This window comes from Antedon bifida, chromosome 1 (assembly GCF_963402885.1).
Source record: "Antedon bifida chromosome 1, ecAntBifi1.1, whole genome shotgun sequence".
Taxonomy (NCBI): domain Eukaryota; kingdom Metazoa; phylum Echinodermata; class Crinoidea; order Comatulida; family Antedonidae; genus Antedon; species Antedon bifida.
In genome coordinates this window covers 2,601,632-2,627,898 of record NC_136226.1, presented here as the reverse complement: position 1 = coordinate 2,627,898, position 26,267 = coordinate 2,601,632, and the positions used below count along the sequence as shown (strand labels likewise).

Genomic DNA, 26,267 nt, shown 5'->3' with positions numbered 1-26,267 from the left:
GACTTAATGAAGGTCGCCCAATATCACATCCTCTCTACTTTCCTGCTTTCGTGGTCGAGAATCTGTTATTGAGTAGATTGGTAGCTTCAAATATACCTGGTGAGATGATAGTCGAAACTCTGAATTATTTATGATAAAACTCGTCGTATTAATTTTAATTATTATTATTGTTGTGGTCATTCTGATTTTGACTATACTGTACTTATGTATAACGTTTGTTCCTGTATTAATTAATGAAGAAACTAACCATGTTATGTGATTTAACTCGATAATTGTTTGTTATATATTTATCAATTGTGTAAACTTGTGTAATGGCGACTGGCGTAAGCCTAAGCACGAAGCCTCGTACAGGTGAACATTTAATGATTATAATACTAACCAAGTGCGCCAAAAGTCGTTGACCAATCACAACCGACAGTTCGGATGATCCATCACGTGGTCATGAAGTCTTGCGGCAGGCACCCTTACGTCCTGGCGCTGCCTCCAAACAAGGAACCAAACTAGTATCATTCTGTTTTGTGCTATTGTATTCGACAGTACATACTTCTAATTGTTGTTATGTAAGTTTCTTTAAGAAGAAAAGTGCAACCTTCCCGTCCGACACATAATAGGCCTAATATAAAATTGTATTCCACAGTGCCGTACCACCTACCTATAATTGCTATTACAACTCTTTTCTCGGTATAGTATTTTTTTTTATCAAGACAATTTTACGTTTGACACAGCAACGGGACAGAGACAACATTTGATGTTTCTCTTACTTGACGTCGCTTTACGTCACATGTATCATGTGTATTGTTTATTGTGTTTACTGTAGCACGACAATTGGCCATAGGCACCTTTACCGTTATGCACATATAGTTTTAAACCCATATGAGTGCCGAATTTGTATTTATAATACCAACTTTCATTGATATTTGTTGTCGTATTTTAGTAAAAATTTAGATAAATATCTTTTTAATTGTATAACATCAGGAAAAGAAATGTATGAATTCAAGTGAAAATAAATACTTTGTATCGAAAGTAACGAAAATGCAGAGTTTATGAACTGTTTAAAAAGGTTTTTAAGTTAAGTTTAAAACATATACTTTTATGTTCTATTAGTGGTTGCGAGGATCGTTTGTATTCTCAGATGATACATTAAATCACTTTCTAGTATTTTACGTTTTAAAGATAAAAAATTTAACATTTATTTAGAAAATAGAGTGCCGAATTTATATTTATTGTATAATTATCATAGTCAAGGGACTTGATTAATATGTTTTGAAATTGAAGTTTTAGTTAGTTTTTGTTATGATTTTGAAGACATTTGGGTAATATCATTGTAAACAAACACTAAGTTTAAGAGAGAAGAATTCACAAAACACGATATTGAATAAAAAATTAATTTGGCATAATTATTGATTGATATTGATTAATTGCTATTTTAAAACTTTTACATACGTCATTCACGCTGGTTAACAGCGACCAATCGTAGCACAGTATTTTGTGAAAACCCCAGATGTCAATCACAAAAGTACAAACATTTATCAAGATCATAGAGCGTGACGAAATCAAATTAGCTGGACATTTGGCCCAGATCATTTAATCATGGAGTAATATTACTCCATTGATTTAATTAAGTATTAAGAGAAAATCTTTGTTAATGGAATATAAACTGACCAGACTACAAAAATAGCAACCTAAGGCCGCTACCAAGCAATCATTACCACCAAAATGTGATGAAGGAATAAGGTATGTTTATAAAGCTAGGCCTATATAAAATGTGTCTGTGTTGTGGGGCCTAGACTAGAAAGGGACTTGAAAGCCACATACCACGTAATGGATGCAGGTGTTTGTGGTGAATAGCTATTTGATGCAGATACGTTTTTATTTTATGTTATATTATAGCTAATGATGATTTATAATGATTAATACGTCACTCCTACTTAGTAGGGCACGGTATCACTTTCTTAACTGTTTTTTATCACAGTAAAAAACTTCCTTAACTGTTAACTTCGACGATACATTATTGGTACAACATTTGAACGCGCGCGTACACATTGTTATGTTGTCAATGTGATAGGGCCTATGCATCCATGTATTTCTCCATGAAAATGAAATGCCGTATGTGCATGTAGCAACTTTTGACGTGTGAAACGACACATTTTCGTGTACAAATTAATATTAATAATAAAATTAATTTGATTAATTAAAACATGATTATAGTTTATTGATTGATACAACAAAGGATACTATACCACACATTGGCATCAAACCAGAATTGGTGAATTATCGAGGGATTGTTGCAAAAATTTGATACCAATTAAGAAAGGCCTAGGGATGGTTGTATTATTATTATTGAAAGTCAACGATCATTTTTGTATACAAATATCATGCCTGTATATGGCCTAATTTCATTATCGATGGATATCATTTTGACATAGATACAATAGAACCCTATTAAGGGGAAACCTTCGGGACCAAACAAATGTCCACTTAAAAAGTGTCCATTAAATGGGGGTTGGCCGTATCTTAGTGGTAAAAACATTGTTGTTTCATGGGAAAGTGTCCCCTCCCAAGTACAGGTTTTTTTTAGTAGTTGAGGTGTTATTTACACGTCAAGAATATACGGCTGTTTTTATTATAACGATGATAAGAATGAGGAGGAGGATGGTGATGAGTAGGAGGAGGAGGATGATGCTGAGTAGGAGAGAGAGGTGATGATTTCAAATTAGATGATAATTATAGAAGGATAGTGATGATGTTGTTGAGAATTAGGATGGTGATGAGAAAAAGGATGTTGAGGAGGAGGATTTTAATGGTGATGAGAATTAAGAAGATGGTGACGAGAATGTGAGAACGATGATACAGTAATGCTGGTTAGTATTTACAATTAACTGGTGATGGTGCAAGTGGCCACGTCGTTTCTGCCCATTCTTAAAAATTGATACAATTTCTGCAGTTCTTAACATTGATACAGTTTCTGCAAATCTTAACATTGATACGATTGCTGCAATTCTTAAAATTGATAGGATTTCTGCAATTCTTAACATTGATGCAGTTGCTGCAATTCTTAAAATTGATAGGATTTCTGCAATTTTTAAAATTGATACAGTTGCTGCAATTCTTAAAATTGACAGTTTCTGAAAATCTTAAAATTGATACGGTTGCTACAATTCTAAAATTGATACGGCGTGCTGCAATTCCTGAAATTGATATGATTTCTGCAATTCTTAACATTGATACAGTTACTGCAATTCTAAAAATTGATACAGTTCCTGCAAATCTTAAAATTGATACGGTTGCTACAATTCTTAAAATTGATACGGTTGCTGCAATTCTTAACTTGATACAGTTGCTGCAATTCTTCAATTGATACGGTTGCTGCAATTCTTAAAATTGATACGATTGCTGCAATTCTTAAAATTGATGTGATTTCTGCAATTCTTAACATTGATACGATTGCTGCAATTCTTAAAATTGGTATGATTTCTGCAATTCTTAACATTGATACAGTTGCTGCAATTCTTAAATTGATACGGTTGCTGCAATTCTTCAATTGATACGGTTGATGAAATTCCTAATATTGATACGTTTGCGTGCAATTCTTAAAATTGATACAGTAGCTGTAATTCTTAGAATTGATTCGGGAACCGTGTCACATATTTGATGACGCATTATAACACGTCTTCTTTCATTCCTATTAATAATAAAGTTTCAACAGCCTTTGTTTATAATCATTATCAAATTACAGTTTTAATTGTTAGGTCTGAAGCATGTCATAATGATACAGCTTAAGTTATTACCCTTAGGGTAATTTCACACAAACGGAGACAACAGAATTAAACAAGTTTACTACAAGATGATGATATTAAATTCACATTGCATTTGTCTTATTTGAATTGATAGATTCAATAGGATTAAAGTACATTAAAGTACGGGAACAGTCACATACCGGAGGTTAAATATATAAACCAGTTCGGTTAACTTATAAACCAGTTCTGTTAACTAATAGGCCTATAACCCAGTTCGGTTAAATTTATAAACCAGTTCGGTCAATATAATACGAGAATTGTAGTATGAGAACTGGTAGTGCCATTGGACACTAGACTGTGATGGTGTTAAATACAAATGGTTTTAAAACAATAATACTGTCTGTATAACCATGTTAAAGTTGTAGCCAATTAAATCGGTTCGTATTTAGCGCAGTAACGTAGACTTCAGAAGTACAGTGAATTATTAAACAATACCTTTACCAGCGCTGGCATCAGTGCCTCTACTCCTCTAAAAGCTTCGCCTTTTTATTCATTCATAATTAAGTATATATTTATAGTACCAACTTTTATTGATATTTGTTGTTATATATTTATAAAGTAATTTTTTATTGTATAGCATCAGGAAAAAAAATGTATGAATTCAAGTGAAAATAAATACTTTGTATCGAAAGTAACGAAAATGCAGAGTTTATGAACTTTTTAAAAAGGTTTTTAAGTTAAGTTTAAAACTTTTATGTTCTATTATTGGTTGCGGTGATCGTTTGTATTCTCAGATGATACATTAAATCACTTTCTAGTATTTTATGTTTTAAAGATAAGAAAATTAAAAATTTATTAAGAGAATAGAGGTTTATCAATTAATTATAAATTATAAATCAGATAATATGTTACTGACAATCGTTCATCAATAATAGTAATTAACTTTTCACAAAACCACGTTGTGTATTTTAGATCTAGAATTGAAATTAAACTAACACAGAAGAAGAATTTATAAATGTTGTAATCTTATTGAAGATGGATATTATTTCCTCCTTCTTATTTGCTCATTATACGGTGATTTTAGCAACCTTATTCATGTATTTATACTTTTATCCAAATAAATTAAGGTTATGTTCTTTGTCATCCGATGATAATACAAGGATTATATCAGATTAGTTGAATAATATGTATTTTACATAATAGAAGGAAGCTGAATTATAACAATTGGTTGATGTCTAAAACGCTGGGTCGTCGCCGTGGTTATAATAAATTCCCGATTTGGGATAGAAATTTAAACTTTAAAGATATAATTTCCTCATGAAAATATTTAAAGATGTATTGTCCCCCAAAAACATGAAAAATTAGCCTAAGGTTAATAAAATCAGACTTTAAAAATGCCATTTTGCAGTTTTAATAAAGATATTCACTTTTGTAAAAAAAAAATTATTTCACTTATAAAAAGACAAAAGAAACGGTTAATTTCAACCAAAACTGATAGACAATTTAAGCATTTTTTTGTGTTTAAATTACATTTTTTTCAGGTAAATAATTTTTTTTCGATCCAGTTTTTGGTCAAAGTGAATAACTATTACGTGACATTAAAATGACTTATTAAAAAAAAATGTGAAACAAATTTGTTTAGTGGGACAAAATATCTTTAAATCCTCTTTTCTTGTATTTATTTTTTTAAAGTCACACTTAAAGTATCTTCTTATTACTGCATATGAAAGTACTATCAAAGAATACGATATGGAAACTCATATAAAACACAATATATATAAAATATCATAGAAGAAATTTTTTTTATTTAGATCTAATTTAAAGCTTACATATTATGCAAAATATCTTTAGACATCAGTGTAAGTGCTTTATTGTAATTACAACCCCTACTTAATATTCCCTCATAAAATAAATGTTGAGATTTATATCTTTGACAATGAACAAAAAAATCAAATATGATAAATTGACATGCAAAATTTGATAAAGGATATAAAAATGCAATCACATTTACATATCATATATTGTTGCTAGTTCGAAGGTTACTTTTAAATTTGAAATTGTGAAATGACAGCATCTTGCGGCGACTATTGCTGATTATTATTAAACTCGTTTAGTCAATCTTTTAGAATTTTAAATTAAGAATTTCATAAAAAAACACACGATCGATTACAAGCCAAATATAACATTTCAATTGTTTAATGAATATAATATTAAAATGATTTTAAATATTGATCTTTTAAACTATGTTCACATTGAGATCGGATTGAGTCCGGCGGCCGGAGAAATTATTTTACGTTCTTCGGACACTGCGTTTACACACACGTAAGTTTTTACGGTTCCATCCTTAAGATTGGTTCCCAGAACGCAACGCGATAACGTAGACGTAACGCAAGTGAGTTGACTAATTGCAAGCGACAGTTCGAATAATCCATCGCTTGAGGTTTGTCAAATCACTTGCAATGCGTCTCTAGTGGGAACCAAGCATTATAAATAAACACTACATCCATTTTCACGATTTCTAAATCCAGGCTCTATGTGAACATAGTTTTAGAAGGTCAGTTAAACATTGCTCGTCAATCTAGCCTACATATAATTTTATATATTCATTTTTTTAAATAACTTTAAAATTATTGCTAACAAGTAATACCTATTAACATTCTAATAATATTTTGCTTTAAAAAATCCTAAATGGAAGATAATTTGCAGATATAAACCAATTAATATTAAACGTTTTGGAAAGTTTTATATTAAAACTTCTCTAGAAAATACTAAACATGGCAGTATCGTTGCCATGAATTTCAAATTAATAATACTAATTCAGTATACTGTGCGCCAGTATCCATCGATAAAAAAACGTGTACAATAATATGTATGTTAGTCAGTCATTTGTAGGTCTAACCTTGGACGTAACGGAATGACGTAAGCGCACCGAAACTAATTTGACCAATCACGACGCGCTTGCTTGTCACCTCAATTGCGTTGCGCCTGCGTTGTTACGTTGCATCCAAGTGTGGTAACCAAGCTTTAAAATAGAGCGGTCCATTTTTTCGGGGCTTTGGCAACCAGATATGTTATGATAAGGAATGGAATCTCTGTACACACGCCACTAAACTATCTTGAGTACAGATATACTTTCTACGTCATTACAATAAAGCTATTGTCACCTGTTTGTTCAGTCAGTCATGTTTTGGGGTTTGTCAGTCGGCGTTCCATACATATTATACCGTAATGTAAAAATAACGCGCAACCTGTAAAAACTTGATAGATGGTCTGCTACACGCACAGTATATTATTCTGTTAAGATTTGATGTAGTTTGTTTTTCATCTGTCTGGCGTGGAATATGTGTTTATTTCCAATCTATTTCCTTAAAATGTTTACATCGTGAGAGCAATAAATGAAGGTCAAAACCGATCATTCTTTCGATAAGTTTTCTAAATTCAGCTCATTGTCGAATACCTTAAAATAAAAAAAGAAAAAGTAAACTTCTAAAAAACTATATGAACAAAATCAGATGCATGCCAAAATGACAACACCTTTCAATTATGTATAATTTACATACATGGTTGATAGATGGAGCTGCAAAACAAATAGTGTGCGCACACACACGCGCGCGTATTGCATAAGCAGCGCGCGCATGTATACAAGCAGTCCAATTTTCATCAATATATGAACGCGCTTGTTAATATCTATTTCTTTTTTGTAACTAACGAATCTTCTTTCAACAAAATATATCTTTTCAAAAATATTTAGTTTGAGTTATAATTTGTAACGTTACTTTATTATTATTTAAAAACTACCGAATGTAAATTGTATAGGTATAAAATAGACGTTTGTTTGACGATAAGCAAGTTCATATAAAGATGGAATAATTTGATTGGTCAGTTGGAAAATATTGCTCACATGTTAACTACAAATTTAGTCCAATATACCAATTCCACCGTGGTTTATCCAAGTACAGTATAGCATCTTAGTAGGTCTAATTAATTAGATAGTATTCCCATTTGGTTTAGATAATTAATTTAGGTGTCTTTGTAGGCGATATGAAGATACATAGGCCTACATAATTCGTCAATGGAATACTTCAGATAATGTAGCCTCGGCCTGAAAATTTCTTTCTTCTGCTTGTTTAAAATTAATGAAACATAAGCTTTCTATAATTATCATCAATATCATATGAAGCAATCGGAAGGAGGAATCGGACGCGCGCGTTCAAATTTCTTTATACGCGCATGTCCAAATGTCTTTATACGCGCAGGTTCAAATTCCTTTATACGCGCGCGTTGAATTTATGTTTGATTTCGGTACTTACAGTAGTCCTACATTATATAAAATTTAGACACTTGGTTTTCAAATTATTCTCCATTACATTAAAAGCAAACTAGCTTACCTTAAGTATAAATTCTTGAGAACTTTTAGATAGGTCATTCCACATGTTATCTAAAATACAATGATTAGGTCTATCTGGATGTGATTGCACCGTTGAATCTGTAATATGTCGCTCACTCAACGACGGAAAACCTCCTGAATAAATAAAAGCGATAACCCCTTCACTTTACTAATAACGTTTTGCTACTGGTAAATTGGTTAAAACTTAGATGAATTAGTTCCATCCATGGATAAAATAGCAAGTATACACTTTAAGATATAACGACCCACATTTTCAGAACATCTTATGGTGATACAAATGTAACCTTCTTTCGGAATATCTATATCCAACTTTTTTAAACAATTTTATTTAAACATAAAATTAATATTGTACGAATTTAACTTAATAGAGTAAAGGTTATAATTTAATCATCGTTATTAATTATAATGTATGTGGCATAACGGTAACATTATAGACGTCAATTTGTGTCGTTTTCAGACTCTATTCACGTCCAACTAATCAACTGAAATGTCGGTCGTATAAAGAGTTCCGAAATCTGACAATCTTTTAAATTTCGACTTAACTTAAAACACTAATAAAGTACTGCAATAATCTTCTCAGTATCGAATATTGGTCGGTTGGTGAGCTTAGTGTGGCTTCACTAGTTTTGAAATGAGTATGGTGTAGCCTAAATCGTTTTTAACAGTTTAGAATAACTTTAAAGTACTAAGAGAAACTAGTCTTGTCTTTCCATTTAATTTAAATAGGCTCAGTGTGTAAAGGTACATTCAGGAAGAATTTTTAAAAATGAAAATGAAATACACAACTGCAACACAAAAAAATAAATTAAACAATAAATATACAAATTAAAATTAAATGAATTGAAAAAATTAAACTTGTAAATAAAATGAAAACAAAATCGAATAAGGTCGTTTCGTCATAGCCCTTTAAAAATGGACGAAATAATCGGCCAGAATGTTTGTAAAAGTATAAAGAAAATAATTTGTTACACTAATTAACAAATTAAACTAATAAAATGAACAAATTAAAATTATAAACTGAACAAATTAAACTTATAAAATTAAACTTATAAAATGAATAAATTAAACTTTTAAAATGAAGAAATAAAATTTATAAAAAATACAAATACACTTATAAAATGAACAAATTAAACTTATAAAAATATGAACAAATTCAACTCATAAAATGAACAAATTAAACTTATAAATGAAAAAATTAAACTTATAAAATTAAAAGTAAAATGGAAATCACCCAAGTCGTTTAAGGACCTGTTAAGAGTAATCTTTTTCTTCTTAACTTATTTCAAAAAATGACAAATAATTGGCCAGATTGTTCTTTTAAACTTTTTAACAGTGTGCAAAGTAGCAAGAAAATAGTTTCTTTTTTTTTTAGCAATTAAGAAATTGAAAAAACAGTCGCATATGATAGTACTTAGAACTAACAACTTAAAAATAAAATATTAAAGCTAAAAGTTAAAATTAAAATTGTTAAAACACTTACTCTTTTTGTAGATGCAGTAATTATGTATGCAATTATTCCATCTGTTCATTTTAAACCTAGCTTTACACCTTTCGACACAATTTGGTGTTACTGCAAGTATTGAAGTAAGTAAAAGAAGAACTACAAGAGCGGCGTGTATCGAGGTATACATACTGACTATCACCCAGCACGTATCCCGCAGCTAACCTTAATATTATATCCATCAGGTGTTTATATATAATAAATGACATCTAATTTGCATATTCATTAAACCTAAAGAGTTCCACCTTGATGACGGCTTTATCAAGTTATTACCCTGACATGTTGTATACGCCTTGTACGTCTTGTATTATTAAGTGTGAAACGAGAATTTTTGATAAATTTCCCTGAGGAGTCAATACAATAATACTTGTATACCTATTCTACCCGAATGTTTATACAATGTCATTAAAACATAATATTAAAGCTCAAAGCATCCTACGATCTTTGAATTTACCTTACATTTTTTTATTTTTAGTCGTAGCGTGTACATTTTCCTGGGTGGACGCTGCTTGTTATTTGATGTAAAAGGGCCGACTGTGCATTCACGTAGAAATAAACTAGTTAGGCCTAAATTGCATTAGATTAAGATTTAACACGGTAGATCTTGGAAGAAATCACACTCAGTTATTCTCTTTCTTTCTTTCTGTCTATCTTTCTTTCTCTCTTTCTTTCTTTCTTTCTTTCTTTCTTTCTTTCTGTGTCTATTTAATGATAACCATTTGTAAGTTTGAAACTTAGCACAAACAAGTAAGTCTACTTTTTCAGGGTTTATCAAAAAAAATACCAACACAATTTATTTATTTGTTGTATGTTTGTATAGCTGGAACCTCTCGAAAAGGATTTCCGTTTCAAAGTAGAGAACAAATATATCTTTTTTTAAATAAATAAATGTAAATTAATTTGTTACAGTACTTTATGACACATGTGCCGTAATTAAGCACGTACAACCTTTTAAGATTGGTTCACATCCGGGGAGGGTTGTTCACAGTATACGTTTTCTTTTTTTTTTTTTTACCATATTTAATGAAGGTGATCCATCCAGCAATTGCTGATCATTAGGGACCCTCAGAGGTTCACAAGACAAACATATACACAATATGCTCTACATAAACAAAGTCTTATTACAAGTCTTTGGGAGTGGAGTTTTAATGTTGTCCTTAGAAAAAATGACAGGTGACGGGACTTCAACCCAGGACCCTTGGAGTGATAGCCAAGCATCAAAACCACCAAGCCACAAATCCACTCCAAAAAGTACGTAGTTCCATCATTCGTTAACTCAACTCAGTTTTGTTTAAAAACAAACTCGCATCAGTCAGTAGGCCAATGCCAGGATAGAATATTAATAATAAGCTTTATTTATTCACGGATACTTAACTCAACTGAAAGTTGTTTTTCAGTAAGGCCGTGCTCAAAAGAAAACACCAACAAAAACAAATGTAAAAAGACCTTAATTAAGTTATCAAAGCAGATAATAAAATAATTACAATGAAATAAAATGAAACAATGATACACTTACTAACTACAAAATTGAAGAATACACTACATTGAATACATTTAAATAAAGGTACATGAAATTAGCAGTTAGCTACATGAAATTAGCAGGTAAATATGGAAAATATGTACATAGTACAGGACTGTTGGTATTTGTCGCAGCCAGGCATAGATTAGAGAACTGTTACGAGTTCCTATATCGGCAAGGCGAGCTCAGTATCCTGTTGATTGCCTTGGTTCATCCGATATCAGCCGGTTGCGGGAGTTATCGTTTCCGGATCGTCTCCAACGTCTCCGACTCAATAGTTCACTATGTCGGTCGATCGGTCTGTCGGTCTGTCGGTCTGTCTGTCGGTCCGGTATCACTATGCGTTTTATCGCTTTTCTGTACTTTTTGAACTGTTTTGATGTACAGAAAAGTTTTAAAGTACATTACTTTTTGAAAGTTCATTTTTTTCTGAGAGCACGCAACTTATGGCTGTTGGCCTTGTTTATATAAACTAGGCTGCCCTCAACTAAAATGCGTCTGTAATAGTACTACAGTAATGTGCTGTGACTTACCAGGAAACAAAATATGTCTGTTTTCAAGTTTAAAAATAATAATACATTAATATTTTAAAATTAATAACGTCTTAAAAACAATTCTAGAAAGTGACTACCTACGCATAGATTCTAAGAAAACATGACAGGCTAAACACTCACATGATGTCAATTCGTTTGATCAGTCAACCGTAACAGAATTTACTGCTTTCCCCTTCGTGCCTTCATATTAAGATATTTTCTAACAAAAGAGTTCCATAATTACTCATTTCTTTGCATATATTGAATAATATCAAACCTTATTTCGGACACTATGGTCCATCAGTCATTTGAGAACCAGTATCAGGTTTTATGAATGTCGAACCATCACAGTTGATATTACTTAATATTAAGGCTCGGTTTTCACTTCGACGCAACCCAGGGATGTAACCATATCGCAAGTAATTTGATCAATCACGACACGATGGATCATCCGAACTGTCGCTTGTGATTGGTCTACTCACTTGCGTTGCGCTTACGTTGTTATGTTACGTCCAAGTGAGAACCAAGCTATCAATATGCCCTCACATGCTACCATACAGTCCAGTGTGTTTAGATATCTTGGGTTGTACAATTTCCGTTTTTTTCAAAACTTAATTGGAGAAATAACCGCGAAAATGAACAATTGTGAACCATTTTGTTGCATTGTACATGTTGCATTTAACAATTTGTATGTATTTGTATGTAATTATCGTTAATGAAGTTCAGAAATCTTTTCATAACAAAAACAAAACTTCTTTAACTCTCCATTCACACAACTATCTATTATTAATTAAAAGTGTTTTATTTAACTTTTGCGAGCTGACCACCTTTATTCATATACTTTCTTAAATAATCACAACTTTCTACTCCTTCTACATTTGGAGAGTTATCTCACCGTATAATTCTTACGATTTTATCCTCTGAATGTTAAAGTTCTATAATAACATTTAACATATCAAATAAAAATACCAACATTCATTTATAGATCTTCGACCTTACGATGTCAACCATCGCACTTGAAATTCATAACACGACGTGTTTTTTTTTTTTACTATTCTATTTTTGTTCCTCCTATAGTAATCGCGTTACTACGTTATGTGGGGAAATCATATCAACATGTTATCATTATTAATATGTTATCGTTATCAATATCTTACATTATTATCAGTATGTAATCATATCAACATGTTATCATTATTAATATGTTATCGTTATCAATATCTTACATTATTATCAGTATGTAATCATATCAGCATGTTATCATTATTAATGTGTTATCGTTATCAATATCTTACATTATTATCAGTATGTAATCATATCAACATGTTATCATTTTCAATGTTATCGTTATCAATATGTTATCATTATCAACATGTTATCATTATCAATATACGTCATTACAGTATTATCAATTATGTATCGTATCAACATGTTATCGTTATGAGTAAATGTTACTTCATTATCAATATGCTATCGTTATCAATATCTTACTTTATCATCAATGTGTAATCATATCAACATGTTATCATTTTCAATATGTTATCGTTATCAACACGTTATCATTATCAATATATTTTACTTCATTATCAATACACCTATGTTACTTCCTGTGTTTGAAAGTGGCGATTGCTTTCATATTTTATATGTAAAACTGTTAATCTTTATTGTTTTTTGTTGACAAACCATCGTACTTGTCCTGTTATTGATAAGATTAACATAATCTAGTGATCATAATTATTGTCTTAAACGATTAATTTGTATTTAGTCATCAAAGACAACGAATAACCGGTAATTGGTCTGTAACGAAAGTTTAGTATCCTATTGTGATTACTAAAAACATAGCCTACGCGAAGTAAGATATACACGTGACATTTAATCTGAGGATTAATATCAGAACATTTATGTTCAAGTTGATTATGTTTTAATAATTGTGTAAATATTCCCGGAACTTACGTCATTCTAACAGCTTTGTAAATAAACTGTTTGATGTATAATAATACACAAGTTATATGTTTTAAAATTTGTCTCTGATTTATACCATTACCGGACACCACAGAGTTTTTTTTAATTTTTTTTTTATCTCTTTTGTGAGATTCACTTTTTTTACATATTTATTTTGAATAAATACATTTCTTTCACCACAGAGTTTTTAAAGTTATTTTTCCACTGTTGATCACTTGCACGATACAATATTTTAAAATATATTATAATTTAGCTTTACATCGCAGTCAAGTGATTATATAAATATTTAGAATTATTTATGAAGAAGTTTTATTTTGGAATTCCATTTCGGTTAGTTCAAAGAAATTTAGTTATACTGTATATTTAATTACATCTAATTTACTTTCATTTCATTCCACAGCTTTTAATGAATAGGCTCCTTTATACTTGAAGAGTATTACCATTTTATTTTAGCAACATTAAAACAATACATAAACTTTGAGTGTGCCAAGGAGTGGCAAAAGAGGTCGAAGGACCACTGTCGCCATAAGGCGTGCCACACCAGCACTCCAAGCATACATTAAAACATAAAACAATGTAAATATGTAAAATGAATACCATAATTATATACATTAAAGAGGCATAGTATTTTTAAAGTGGTCCATTAACATGTTTTTAAATTGTACCCAACTTCCGCAAACAAAGGCGCCTTTAATATTGACCAGTAAGTTGATCTGTTTTTACTTGTTTATTTTTTTAATGGCAATAAAAGTAAATGAAATAAAATGAAACATCATTACGTTTTCGCCCACCAAAAAGATACATGCTATAAAGTATCAGATCTTCATGTTTAGATTTGTGTGTATGGTTTAGATACGAAATCGATACCATCGCACCCAATATATTTTTCATCAACCCCAACTCCCATCCTCTCTCTAACAAGTCTGATTTTCATACGTTTTATTTTTAATATTGTAATCTATGTTTAAAAAATGTTTAAATCCGTCCACGTCTTATTTACTTATTGTGTCAGAATATTATAACCCTCTTTACCGGTAACTTATGAATAATTTGGTAGGTGGTCTAGACGCCTTAATCAATTTCACTAGCGGCTTGCATCAATTATACATTATAGTGAACGAGTATCGTTATAATGTTTGTCGTGTCCTGTTTACTGATGAATATTATGTGATACTCAATATTCGGGAACAATACGCCCGACAAATTTATACATTATTAAAACATTAATGACTTTACTAGTAGGCTCATGAAATAATCTGTTGATATTGACGCCTTAGAATACACCGTAGATGGCGCTATACATAAGACATCTCAAATAAATCAATGTTAACTTTTTGGTTAAACCAGTTGACAAGTACTTACTTGCTACGTTTCAGCTACTTTCAGTAGCCTTGATCACGCAAATGACGTTGACATGATGTTCTGTCATTCACTGATGAGTCATGATGACTTAATAAAAAAGGGACACCCGAGCATCCAAAGGGGGACACCAGCAGAAAGCTGAACATCAGACGAAAGATGGCGCAAGTCACCGAACTATGACGAATGACAGAACATCATGTCAACGTCATTTGCGTGATCAAGGCTACTGAAAGTAGCTGAAACGTAGCAAGTAAGTACTTGTCAACTGGTTTAACCAAAAAGTTAACATTGATTTATTTAATATATATTTGAAACCAGATGAAATTTTTTGAGAATAAGACATCTCGGTAAGAATGATAAATGAAAGAGTTTGTGGAGGCCAGGAACATTTTCCACACACACAATCATAACACACCGTCTGGGGACGCTAGATATGCTAATACATCGTGCCTTCAAGTTTTTATTACAAAGCAAATACATAATTCTTGGCATATTTATTAACACAACACAAACAAGTTAGGCCTAAATGTTCAAAAAAACTTTCAGGCAGATTTTGATCCTATAGTAAGAAAACAAGAAAACAACGGAAATGCGTTTAGAGTCTAGCCCGCCCATTGTGCACGAAATGTTTATAGTGCCCACCACTACACCACCGGATACTACCGACGTGACCTAAAGTGAATATGAACAGTTTGTTACGTAACAAACATGGGATCGGTTTCTTAGTAAAACAGTCAATGTTGTTCGTCGCCAATTTTAAACATCGTCGACGTCATAATTATCGTCAGTAGGCCTGGAATAGTCAAGTCTATAGATCAATTTAGTTTCAAGTTATATTGTGGTTTTGGAACTACACGTATTCCTGAAGGTTCAGGGACGATTCGGCCCTGAGACGATTCGGCCCGGGACTATTCGGCCCACTTTTGGTGGGACGATTCGGCCCACTTTTGGGCCGAAACATCCCACTTTGTGGGCCGAAACGTCTCACTTTAGACCAAATTCATATTCATTTTTTTTTTATTTATCAAGTTTTTAAAGGTGTTTAACAATCCGTATTTTATTGATATTGACAAAGTTGATATAATGTATATAATAAATTACTAAAAAAACGTAATTTTATATTCAATTTATTACTTCGAAAACCTTGTTTATTTCGTGCATTCGCCAAGCGGCCAACAGAGGGCGTAACTTATTTACATCGCGCGCGTAACTAAAAAATGATTATTTTCGACAATGTTTTCAAAATGTTTGCTTTATTGCATCTTTATCCCTAGTAGTGCTACCCCATAGTCTCTCTGAAAATAAAGTTTGGGGAAAAAAGCTTATTTTATGCTTATAAATGCATATCAAAGCCGATAAATGTAAGTGTGCCGAATCGTCTCAGGGCCGAATCGTCCCGGGCCGAATAGTCCCGGGCCGAATCGTCCCAGGGCCGAATCGTCCCGGGCCGAATCGTCTCAGGGCCGAATCGTCCCGTTACCTTCCTGAAGATGACGTAGTCACTGACAATCCTGATGGCGCTATAGCATTTTTAAACTTGTAAAATAATCTTAACGACACGTACACAGAAATAAAATTCTAAAACTTAATTCGATATACTTCATTTTATTAAATAATTTGGTCTAAAGATTATTATAGATTCATTTTTTAAAAAGTGAATTCATACAATTTAATATTTAAATAAAAGTTAATTTATAGATAGAGGGCGCCAGATATCTAACCATAGAAAGCTACAGGAGTACCTTTTACAGTATGTCTTTCGGGTTTTCACTGAGCGAAGCGTCAACATGATTATACGCATGCGTATTGGTATTTCCATTAAGCGATTGCTACTTTTTGCTATGCGAAGAAATACGCAAGCATTTAGAGCTCAGGATTTTTTTTATTCGCACTAACGAATATATTTGCCTATAGGATAACCGGCTTTTAAAAGTATAGGGCCTAAGGTTGCTTTAATTGGAAGTAGCGGGAGATTAAATCGACATCTATATAAAAAACAAACGTCTATCTATCAAACAGGTCACAGCGAAACGTGGAGCTAAAATGGTTACGTCAATACATTATAATATTGCAAGTTAAATGACAAAGAGACCAAATTTTAAAAGTTTCTAAACATCAGCTTTTCTATGATTTGGTTAGTGTTTCTATAAAAACATTAACAATTGAAAACTTCACATTTTAAGATTAATAATTTAAACACAAACTATGTTTATATTTTGTTTAAATTTACACTATAAGTTGCTATTATATGCATATTTGAATCCAGTAATATCGAATAGAAACGATGTTGGACAGTATTCTACTTTCAAAATGGATGAGTCTAAACTCAGTTTCAAATATTATATCTTCTTATCGAAGTAAGTGCGTCTGTAAAACTGTGCTCATTATTCCACATCACGGATCTATTATGTAGAAAAAAATGCAATTCAAATAAAGTAAATGGCTAATGAAATACATGATGTTTGATCTAGTGTGTTGTTGTGTTGATAAAATCAATAAATACAATAAAACTGTGTAAGGCCTTCAGGAGCATGGAATATAAATCGTGTAAATAGAAAATAAGTTTACGACTTAATGTATTGAAAAAGAATGCATGCGAATATGAAATGAATTTAGCCAATTTTTAAAATGCGTAAATTCATTTAACCATTTTAACAGTTTCTGTTAAAACTGTTAAATGAATTTACGCATTTAAACAATTTTAAAAACGTTTAGAAACGTTTAACGGTTAAAATTGAATGTTGGTTGGTAGAGTTAAAACAAACTTAACACGGGTCTCTATTCGAATATGGTTCTGGTGATAGAACAAGTCTTCTCGGATAAGTAAGAATAAGAAGAATAGGGCCTACAGTAAATATTTGGTTGTAGGTTGATAAATAGAATACAACTTCGCGTTAAGCTTCAATATGGTACGTGGCCCACGAATTGGCCGAAAACAAGAACTCAATCCGTCAATCTGTGTATATTTTACTCTTCCCTGACGGTATAATATTCAGGTTGAAGCAAAATCTAAAAATCCTTGAATGAATGATTGGTTGGTTTCGTATCACGTGCAGTTTCTCCCAGCGGAAAATAATACTATTATATATAGTATTGGACGCTCAGCTTTTTCTAAATATTTTTAAATTTTGTTCGAGGCGGACGAGCAGATGTATTACTGTAGGCTAGTAAATATCGATCGAAATTTAACGAGTGTGCGCTGTCTATAAAGGATATCGGCGACCAAAACCCAAGCCCCTCCATTTCAAAGGCACCCAAGCCCCTCCATTTCAAAGGCTTAATCTTCAACATAAATAAATGAATTAAAGTTTACTTCAGAACAGTAAGCTGTAAAATTAAGACTATTTTGTATTCGTTGAATTGCTTCGTTGAAAGCGTAACTATCCTACAGTAAAAATTCCAACGAATGAAAATATTCTCTCCATTTTAATTAATGTTGTATCACAATAAATAGAATTAATAAAATAAATTGTAAAATACCTTTAATACGAATTATCTCCTATTATATAAATTATACCAGTTATATAGACATGCTTGAAATGCTTCTTCACTTCCATAATCATTAAAAGCAGGAAATGTATTTTTCTGAAATAAATTATAGGTATAAAACTGTCTCACAAAAAATATACACATTATAGTAACATATTAGTATTTCTATTGCCAAGATAGGAACTCGTAACAGTCATTTGACCTTATGTCTGGGTGCGACAAATACCAAAAATACTCTAATATTATTTTTTTTTTTTTTTTTTTTTTTTTTTTTTTTTTTTTTTTTTTTTTTTTTTTTTTTTAACCATATTTAATGAGGGTGATCCATCCAGCTATTGCTGATCATTAGGGACCCTCAGAGGTTCACAAGACAAACATATACACAAGATGCTCTACATAAACAAAGTCTTATTACAAGTCTTTGGGAGTGGAGTAATTTGGTCCTTAGAAAAAATCCTGACATGTGACGGGACTTGAACCCAGGACCCTTGGAGTGGTAGCCAAGCATCATAACCACCAAGCCACAACTCCACTCCAATTATTCTCCGCATCGCGCGGTGTCCGTTAAAGGGCGTGGAACGCAGCCACTAATAAACACTTTGATCTCCGGAGCTCAGTCTTATTAGATTGCCTCGGTAATAATAATAATACAAAATACATCTTACCTTCTCGTATGAACCTAAGAAAAGAGGAAAAAAAATGTGTTACAACATTTTGATTTTAATTGATTAATTAATTGTTATTTATTAAAATTTTGGATGAATTTTGATTGATACAACCAATAATACTACTCATATCACAGAGTTTCAGTGCATATTTTGTTTAAATCACGCCAATTAATTCAGTCAAATGAATATTAAATTTTGCCCGTATTTAAATGTTTACACTTATGGAGTAGAAGGGAAAAAATTCCTTTAAAAGTTCCTAATCTTCAAGATAAAGAACTACAAAAAGTTAAAGCAACAATAATAACGGTTTCGATACTCGAGCGTTGGAACCAATTATTATTTGTCAAAAAAACATACCGTACTGAATCTTAAATACATAATTGTGTGTAGGCCTACATGACTACTTTGTGTTGTATAAACTTTTAAAATAAAGAAAGTTAGTCAAAAGAAAACAGTTTTAACAGGTTTATTTTCCAGTGTTTTCCAGAGCATTTTCCTACTAACGTACCAAATTTCGGCCAAATCCGAACGCTAATTCTGATGAGTCAGTGGAATTATTTTTGGCCGACAAAGGTTCTTTCTTATTTTTCGTGAAGAAAAGACAAATTTTGTGTTAATTAATACTATTAGTATAATATACCATCTTACCCTGTATCATGCTATCAGCCCTTTTTCTACCGCCAGAACTGCATGCATAAGCGCACATACTACCACTGCAATTATCACAATTTGTTCCTCCAATACAAAACAAATGTAAACAATATTATTCATTATATGTATTGCTTCTTTTAATTATGGTAGCTGATATGACAGGCATTCTTCAAGAACTATCTTGCTGAATCCATATTTTGTATTAATTAAATTTGATTTCAAGTGCTCTAGAAAATTACAATTTGTATTGGTATACTGAGCAGAAAAAAGTACATTTGATATTAGTTTCCAGACATTTGTCGACAAATATTGCTTACTGAATCCATCTTTTATAGGAAAAGGTATTGATGCTCTAAGACAATTTGAGTATACAAATTTTGTTTAGCGTTTCAAAGGTAGTTCTTAAAATATGACTTTATATCAAAAATTTGAAACAAAATGAAGTGTACAACGCTAAGGAAATTCGATGAAGATAGTATGAATAATGGAAATGAAACGAAGAAAGGTAGAGAAAAGTAGAAGAAGGTCTGACGATAAGAAATCGGATAAAAGATGAGCACGATGAAAATAGGATGATTGAAGGAAAAATAAGAAAAAAACTGAAAAATATATGAAGACAGAACAGGATGAAGAAGAAAGAATTAAAAAGAAAATTTAAAACGAAAATAGGAGAATGGAGAAGAAAAGATAATAAAAATAGGATGTAAAATGTACAAAGTGGAAAGGGAAAAAAAAAGAAAAAAAGCTTAGTAAGCAAGTACTAAGTCAGAATGAAATGTGAAAGATGGGTAGAAGAAGGGAGGATGAAATAAGAGAAAAGAAGATGGAAAGAAGTAAGTGATAAGATAGAAAGAATACTATGCGGAAAAAGAAGATAGAAGATAGAAGAAAATTGTGGGAACTAAAGATACAAATCTTACCTTTTTTCCTTATATACATTGCATCGCTAATACTAAATACTGCCAACATCAATGCCAAAATAAAAACACTGACTACATTCATCTTGAACAAGATTGTCAATATTATGTCTTATATTTTATTCCTTTAACCAGCAACTGACAAACCTAAATTTCATCTAATAGTAAATACCATCGATCGGTCTTTTGTAATCTTGTACTACCAATAAAACTCAGTCAATGTTCTAATTAAACAGAACTACAATGCTCGTCCTTTTATTATAGCCACCGAAAATTAATTAATCCGTAATTCATATTACCAATATTAAAAAAAAAATGCGCGTTTATTATCATACTGTATACTCGTATAGTACAAAATTAAATGAATAACTTGATTACATTATACTGTAGTAATTAATATCAGATCGTTTTCAAGAAGCGATGATACAGGGAAATCTCAGTTCTTGTAGGTGGGTTTGGCCTTATCGCATATAAGGTTAAAAAGTACAATAAAATAAAATAAAAATAAATTAAAGTACCAAATGGGTGGTACTGATTTATCAGTTAGACCGCCATTTAGAGAAATATCAATGAAGTTTCAATAATATTAGTCAAAAACAGATTGTAGACCTACGTCATTTTTGCGTACTCTGTGAGTTCGTCAACAACAAAAAAGTATTATGGTAATTCACTATTCATCAATCATTTATTTAATTGATCAATCAATCATTTTAATCGATTAAAATGTTTATTTGAGTATTATATTTATTCATCATCCTGTATGATGTAGTCGTAATATAAACAAATTATCATCATAATCGTCATCATTCTCGATTTTTCGACGACCAGATGCTAGAGAACGTAGTGATGTCATGTGGCCACGGTGTTTCATTCATTTATCTTTGTTAAAGTTAGTAAAGGAATCAATTTTCCCGAATCTGGCTCAGGTGGTTTAGACCTACCAAGGATTACCGGTTAGCCCTGGTCGTCGGAAAATCGGAAGTCCTAGGCGTGTACGTTGTCATTAAGTCCTAGATCCAGGTCGTCGAATTTGACAATCAGGTAGATTTTTCAAGCTAACGTCATTGATTAATTAATTAAATAATCCAGCAATCACTTACGGAAGTCTGAAACTAGTTCAAGGCAGTGAAAGCAGTGTATCACTAATTAAAACGTAGAATTATACTTGTAAAGTTTGTACGTCTGCTGACCGATTGAAGTTGACTGGTGGCTAATTGTAGCAATTGTGTACAAAGAGATAACTTATTCATTAAATTATGAGATTTCATTAAACCAAAACTGCACATGCGCACTAATCATTTATATATACAACGCATTTTGTCTTTTTATATCTTCCAATTATGAATACTGTTAGACTTATTCTTTAATATTAATAAATAGGTTTAGATTTCTTTCTATTATTTTCAGTTTCGGTGATAATTTTAGTGGTGACGTAATTCATCAGAGGGTACTGTACATCCAATTTTGTGTGACATTGTGGAAAAATAAGCTCATTTTTTGTGTTTTCGTAGAACCTACAAAATAAAAACATTTATAATAATAAAATATGATGTATGACATAAACTATGATGTGTTCTTTGTGAAATATATTTAACAACAATTTTGGAAAATTTACAAACAGTAAATTGTGTTTAAAATGATAAATGTGCAATGAATTATTAGGTTGCAACATTATGTGAACATTTGGCCAAATTTGGCTAAATTAGATTAATACGTACCTCTAAAATAATTCTCTTTTGACGTAATGAATTCAAATGTAGCCGACTATCAAGTAAGTTGTAACTTAATGGCTTAAAAGTAAAAGAGAGGTAAAATAATAAATAAATAGTTATATGACAAAGATTAATCTGATCTTATAAAGTTGTGAACGTTGACACATCTATGTTTAATATGGAAATTATAAATGTGATAATCATTAACTTTAAAGAGCGTCGCCTAGTAAAACATGTTGGTTGTTAATACATTAACTTCATTAATAACGCTTTAATTGCATATTGCATATTTACCATTTATATTAAATATGAATCTTATTACGAATTAGGGAAGTAATAACTGTTACTAAGTAGTAACTTTTACTAAGTAGCCTAGTAACTGTCACTTACGAAGTAGTAAATGCTACTTATACGAAGTACAGTAGTAACGATTACTTAAGCTTGGTTCCCACTAGGACGTAACGCAAGGACGCAAGCGTGTTGACCAATGGCAAGCGACAGTTCGAATAATCCATCGCTTGTGATTGGTCAAATCACATACGTTGCGTTTACAAAGTAGTAACTGTTACTTACGAAGTAGTAACTGTTACTTACGAAGTAGTAACGGTTACTTGCCAAGTAGTAACTGTTACTTGCGAAGTAGTAACGGTTACGAAGTAGTAACGGTTACGAAGTAGTAACGGTTACGAAGTAGTAACGGTTACGAAGTAGTAACGGTTACGAAGTAGTAACGGTTACGAAGTAGTAACTGTTACTTACGAAGTAGTAACCTTAAAGCTTGGTTCCCACTAGAACGTAACGCAAGGACGTAAACGCATCGCAAGCGTTTTAACCAATGACAAGCGAAGTTATAGACAGTTAGCAATCACAAGCGAATAAGCCATCGCTTGTGATTGGTCAATTCACTTGCGTTGCGTTACGTCCTTGCGTTGCGTCGCTAGTGGGAACCACGCTTTACTTGCGAAGTAGTAACTGTTACGAAGTAGTAACTGATATACAAAGTAGCAAACAATACCAACCTGTTTGTCTGTATTTGTATGTAAATCTGTGACTCCCGAACCTATGAAGACAAACGAGTTGTAATGTTTAAATCGAAGTTCCAAAAGTGTTTTCATTCTAAAAAGGTTACGCATGCTCAAATGTTTCTGAGTGTGTGGAGATTGACAAACCTAACTTTGTGTGTTTAGTTTCCATGCAAACCATTTAACAACATTAGTTTACGTTAGGTCGCCCTGCAGTTTCCATCAATACTGAATGCAAATATTCGCACTCAAAACGGTTTTATAGAACTATATTGTGTAATAATTACATTCAGTAAAAATGTACAATGTTGATAATGTTTTATTTTATTGAAACATATCTGGAAATTATAAATTTAAACAATTTGGTTTTTTTTAAATGTATTTTGCTTACGTTTCCCGCCAATTTGAGAACAGATTTTTCTACACTGTCGGTCGGATCCGCTGCACCTATCACTACAACTATTGCCACCATCTTTTAAAAAAATGAAACAAAAATATTAAAACTCATAATGCGGTTAAACAAATAAATAAAATTAATTCATTCAATACAAATATTAAAGCTGTTTGAACGAATTTTAATTTAAAAATTGTATTGGCATGATATAATTACAAATAATTTGAAAATAATTATAGTCTTAAATTCATATACTGTCTCCTTAGGCCATATGACATGTTTAACGTCAAAATCATCTATTTCGTGTCTTTCTTTTTTAAGGCAGTAGGCTAATTGAATTGGAATTATCAGCGCAGCCTACAATGTGTATACGATAAAACATAAGGAAAAAACATGTCATTTTAGGCGAGCAACGAACTTTTTTATTATTAGTGCTTGGTTTACTGTCTTTTGCATTTGTCAGCTCCGATATATTCAATTCAGCAAACGAAAGACACGGGTGTAGTAGATGAAAATAACCGGCTGGCTAGGTGGGATTGATAAAAAATGTCATGAGTTATACTATTTGCTAGCATGTGTGTCAATAGTGCACTTCGTGGGTGAAAAAGTATGTAAGAGTGTATGTTGAATGTTACGTCGAACCTACGGGTTGGTCATAATCCATTGGGGTGTTGTCAAATTTCTAAATTCATTTTAAAATTCTGCTATAAAGAGTATCTATTGTAAATGTATGTCCTCAAACAGCATTTAGAAGCATTCATTCTACATTCGTTTCACAAAAAAGAAGAAATATTGTTGTCCTACCAATTTCGTCGGTAGGGAGTGGATGATAGAGATGGCTTTATCTGTAATTTATAATCTTGAGAGAAAAGCTGTTATCTTGCAAACACAATAATATCGAAAAACTTTTTTTCGCTACACTTAATGCTACATGTTAAAATGTTGGTTAAAAAAATCAAGAGAATGAAATATGATTTATTGTATTTGATTGATCTGTTTTCGATTTATTGGTTAAAATGTTTCTTTATTGTATCATGTTTTATGTTTATCAAACCTGTTAGTTTAGTTAGTTTTCATCGAGTTAGTTAAATAAATTTAAATTAAATTTACAAAAAGTTGTGTCATGGAAAATCGGATCCTTCTCTAATTTAAAATGTTTGTAAATGAAACGTGAAATATTATTACATGAGCCATTAAAATTAAGTATTATTTTTATCTATCGGTGTATTTTGTCAATATCATGTTCACTTGTTGGTCGGAATATTCCCGCGTGCTGTATCTTTAATTCAGATGGTAACACACCGCGGGAGATGGACAACGACTTGCATTTGTTGTCGTTTTTAACAAACAGCCCTATTTTGTTTCTAATTACCAACGGAAGGAGTGTAACACAAAACCGTCAAGCCCGAGGTTGAATGCATAATAATGTGTAAACAAGAAAAGAGAATCCGACAGAAAGGAAAACCGATTACAAACGAAACAAAAAACACTAACTTAATATAGTATTTTTTGATGAAAATTTAAAAAAAATTATCTGAAGAAACTACAAATTTGTGTACTGTGGAACACACGATTTTAATTCAATTTAATTTTTTTTAAAGTTATTATCCCAATCTGGGATTTTTTTTTTTCTTTTACGGGTCACACTCACAAAAATAGACAAACATTTTATGGAATATATTTGATTAAATATTGATAAAATAACTAAAACTAAAAAAGACTAGAACTATTAACGATTGCGATCATGCACTTTTATGCTTCTCACAGAACACGAAGATTTTTTTTTTTAGACAAATAACAAGACATTAAATAGTCAAGTCACTGCGGTTTTAAAATGTGAGTATGGAGAGGAATGTGCAATAATACAAACAAAATCAACTTTGCATTCTCTGGTTTTACATAAATAGAATATCGCAGACCATGTTAAAATGTTGGTTAAAAAAATCAAGAGAATGAAATATGATTTATTGTATTTCATTCTCTTGATTTTTTTAACAGACCTATACAGTACTTATTTTGAATTTTAAAAAAAAGACTATTATTCAGAGAATGCCTTAAAATAACACATTTAGGAAAAAAAACAACAAAAAAAACAAATGAACATATTGGAAACACGAATGACATTTTATTACGATAGCGTTATAAAAAATAACATTTTTAAAAATCAGAAGAAAAAAATCATTAAAAAATAATCATAAAATACTTACTTGTTGGAAAGATTAAGATTGAAATAACTGTTAAGAAAAGTATACAACGAAGACACACGTTAAATTCCGAATGCATTGTGAACGGCCGTGGTCCTAGGATGATATTGGATAGCTGCGGATCGGTGCATTCTTTTATATAAATGGAAATTTAAGGGAAAGATAAATGTAAATGCTATTGAATAAAT

At 31.4% G+C, this 26,267-nt stretch overlaps 1 protein-coding gene and 2 long non-coding RNA genes across 3 annotated transcripts; all 3 read right to left on the bottom strand.

The window, feature by feature from the left end:
- Positions 1-5,520: 5,520 nt before the first annotated feature.
- LOC144852156 (uncharacterized) lies at positions 5,521-9,798 on the bottom strand. The gene is made up of 3 exons (XM_078709905.1): positions 9,626-9,798; positions 8,126-8,259; positions 5,521-7,194 (listed from the first exon to the last, which is right to left on the bottom strand). Exons 1-3 carry the CDS (start codon positions 9,774-9,776, stop codon positions 7,150-7,152), a joined length of 330 nt encoding a protein of 109 aa, XP_078566031.1. The 5' UTR covers positions 9,777-9,798; the 3' UTR covers positions 5,521-7,149.
- A 6,807-nt stretch (positions 9,799-16,605) lies between these two features.
- Positions 16,606-21,332, bottom strand: LOC144838203 (uncharacterized). The gene is made up of 5 exons (XR_013611625.1): positions 20,751-21,332; positions 19,828-19,914; positions 19,177-19,190; positions 18,503-18,607; positions 16,606-17,424 (listed from the first exon to the last, which is right to left on the bottom strand). It is a non-coding gene; the product is annotated as an uncharacterized LOC144838203 (long non-coding RNA).
- A 94-nt stretch (positions 21,333-21,426) lies between these two features.
- Positions 21,427-26,267, bottom strand: LOC144838194 (uncharacterized). The gene is made up of 5 exons (XR_013611624.1): positions 26,083-26,267; positions 23,873-23,953; positions 23,479-23,519; positions 22,466-22,537; positions 21,427-22,261 (listed from the first exon to the last, which is right to left on the bottom strand). It is a non-coding gene; the product is annotated as an uncharacterized LOC144838194 (long non-coding RNA).

Coding starts and splice junctions, on each gene's coding strand:
- LOC144852156 (XM_078709905.1), bottom strand. CDS start 9,776: ATGTATACCTCGATACACGCCGCTCTTGTAGTTCTTCTTTTACTTACT. Junction 8,260..9,625: donor TTACTGCATCTACAAAAAGA/GTAAGTGTTTTA, acceptor TTATTTATTCAG/GAGGTTTTCCGTCGTTGAGT. Junction 7,195..8,125: donor CTCAAGAATTTATACTTAAG/GTAAGCTAGTTT, acceptor TTTTATTTTAAG/GTATTCGACAATGAGCTGAA.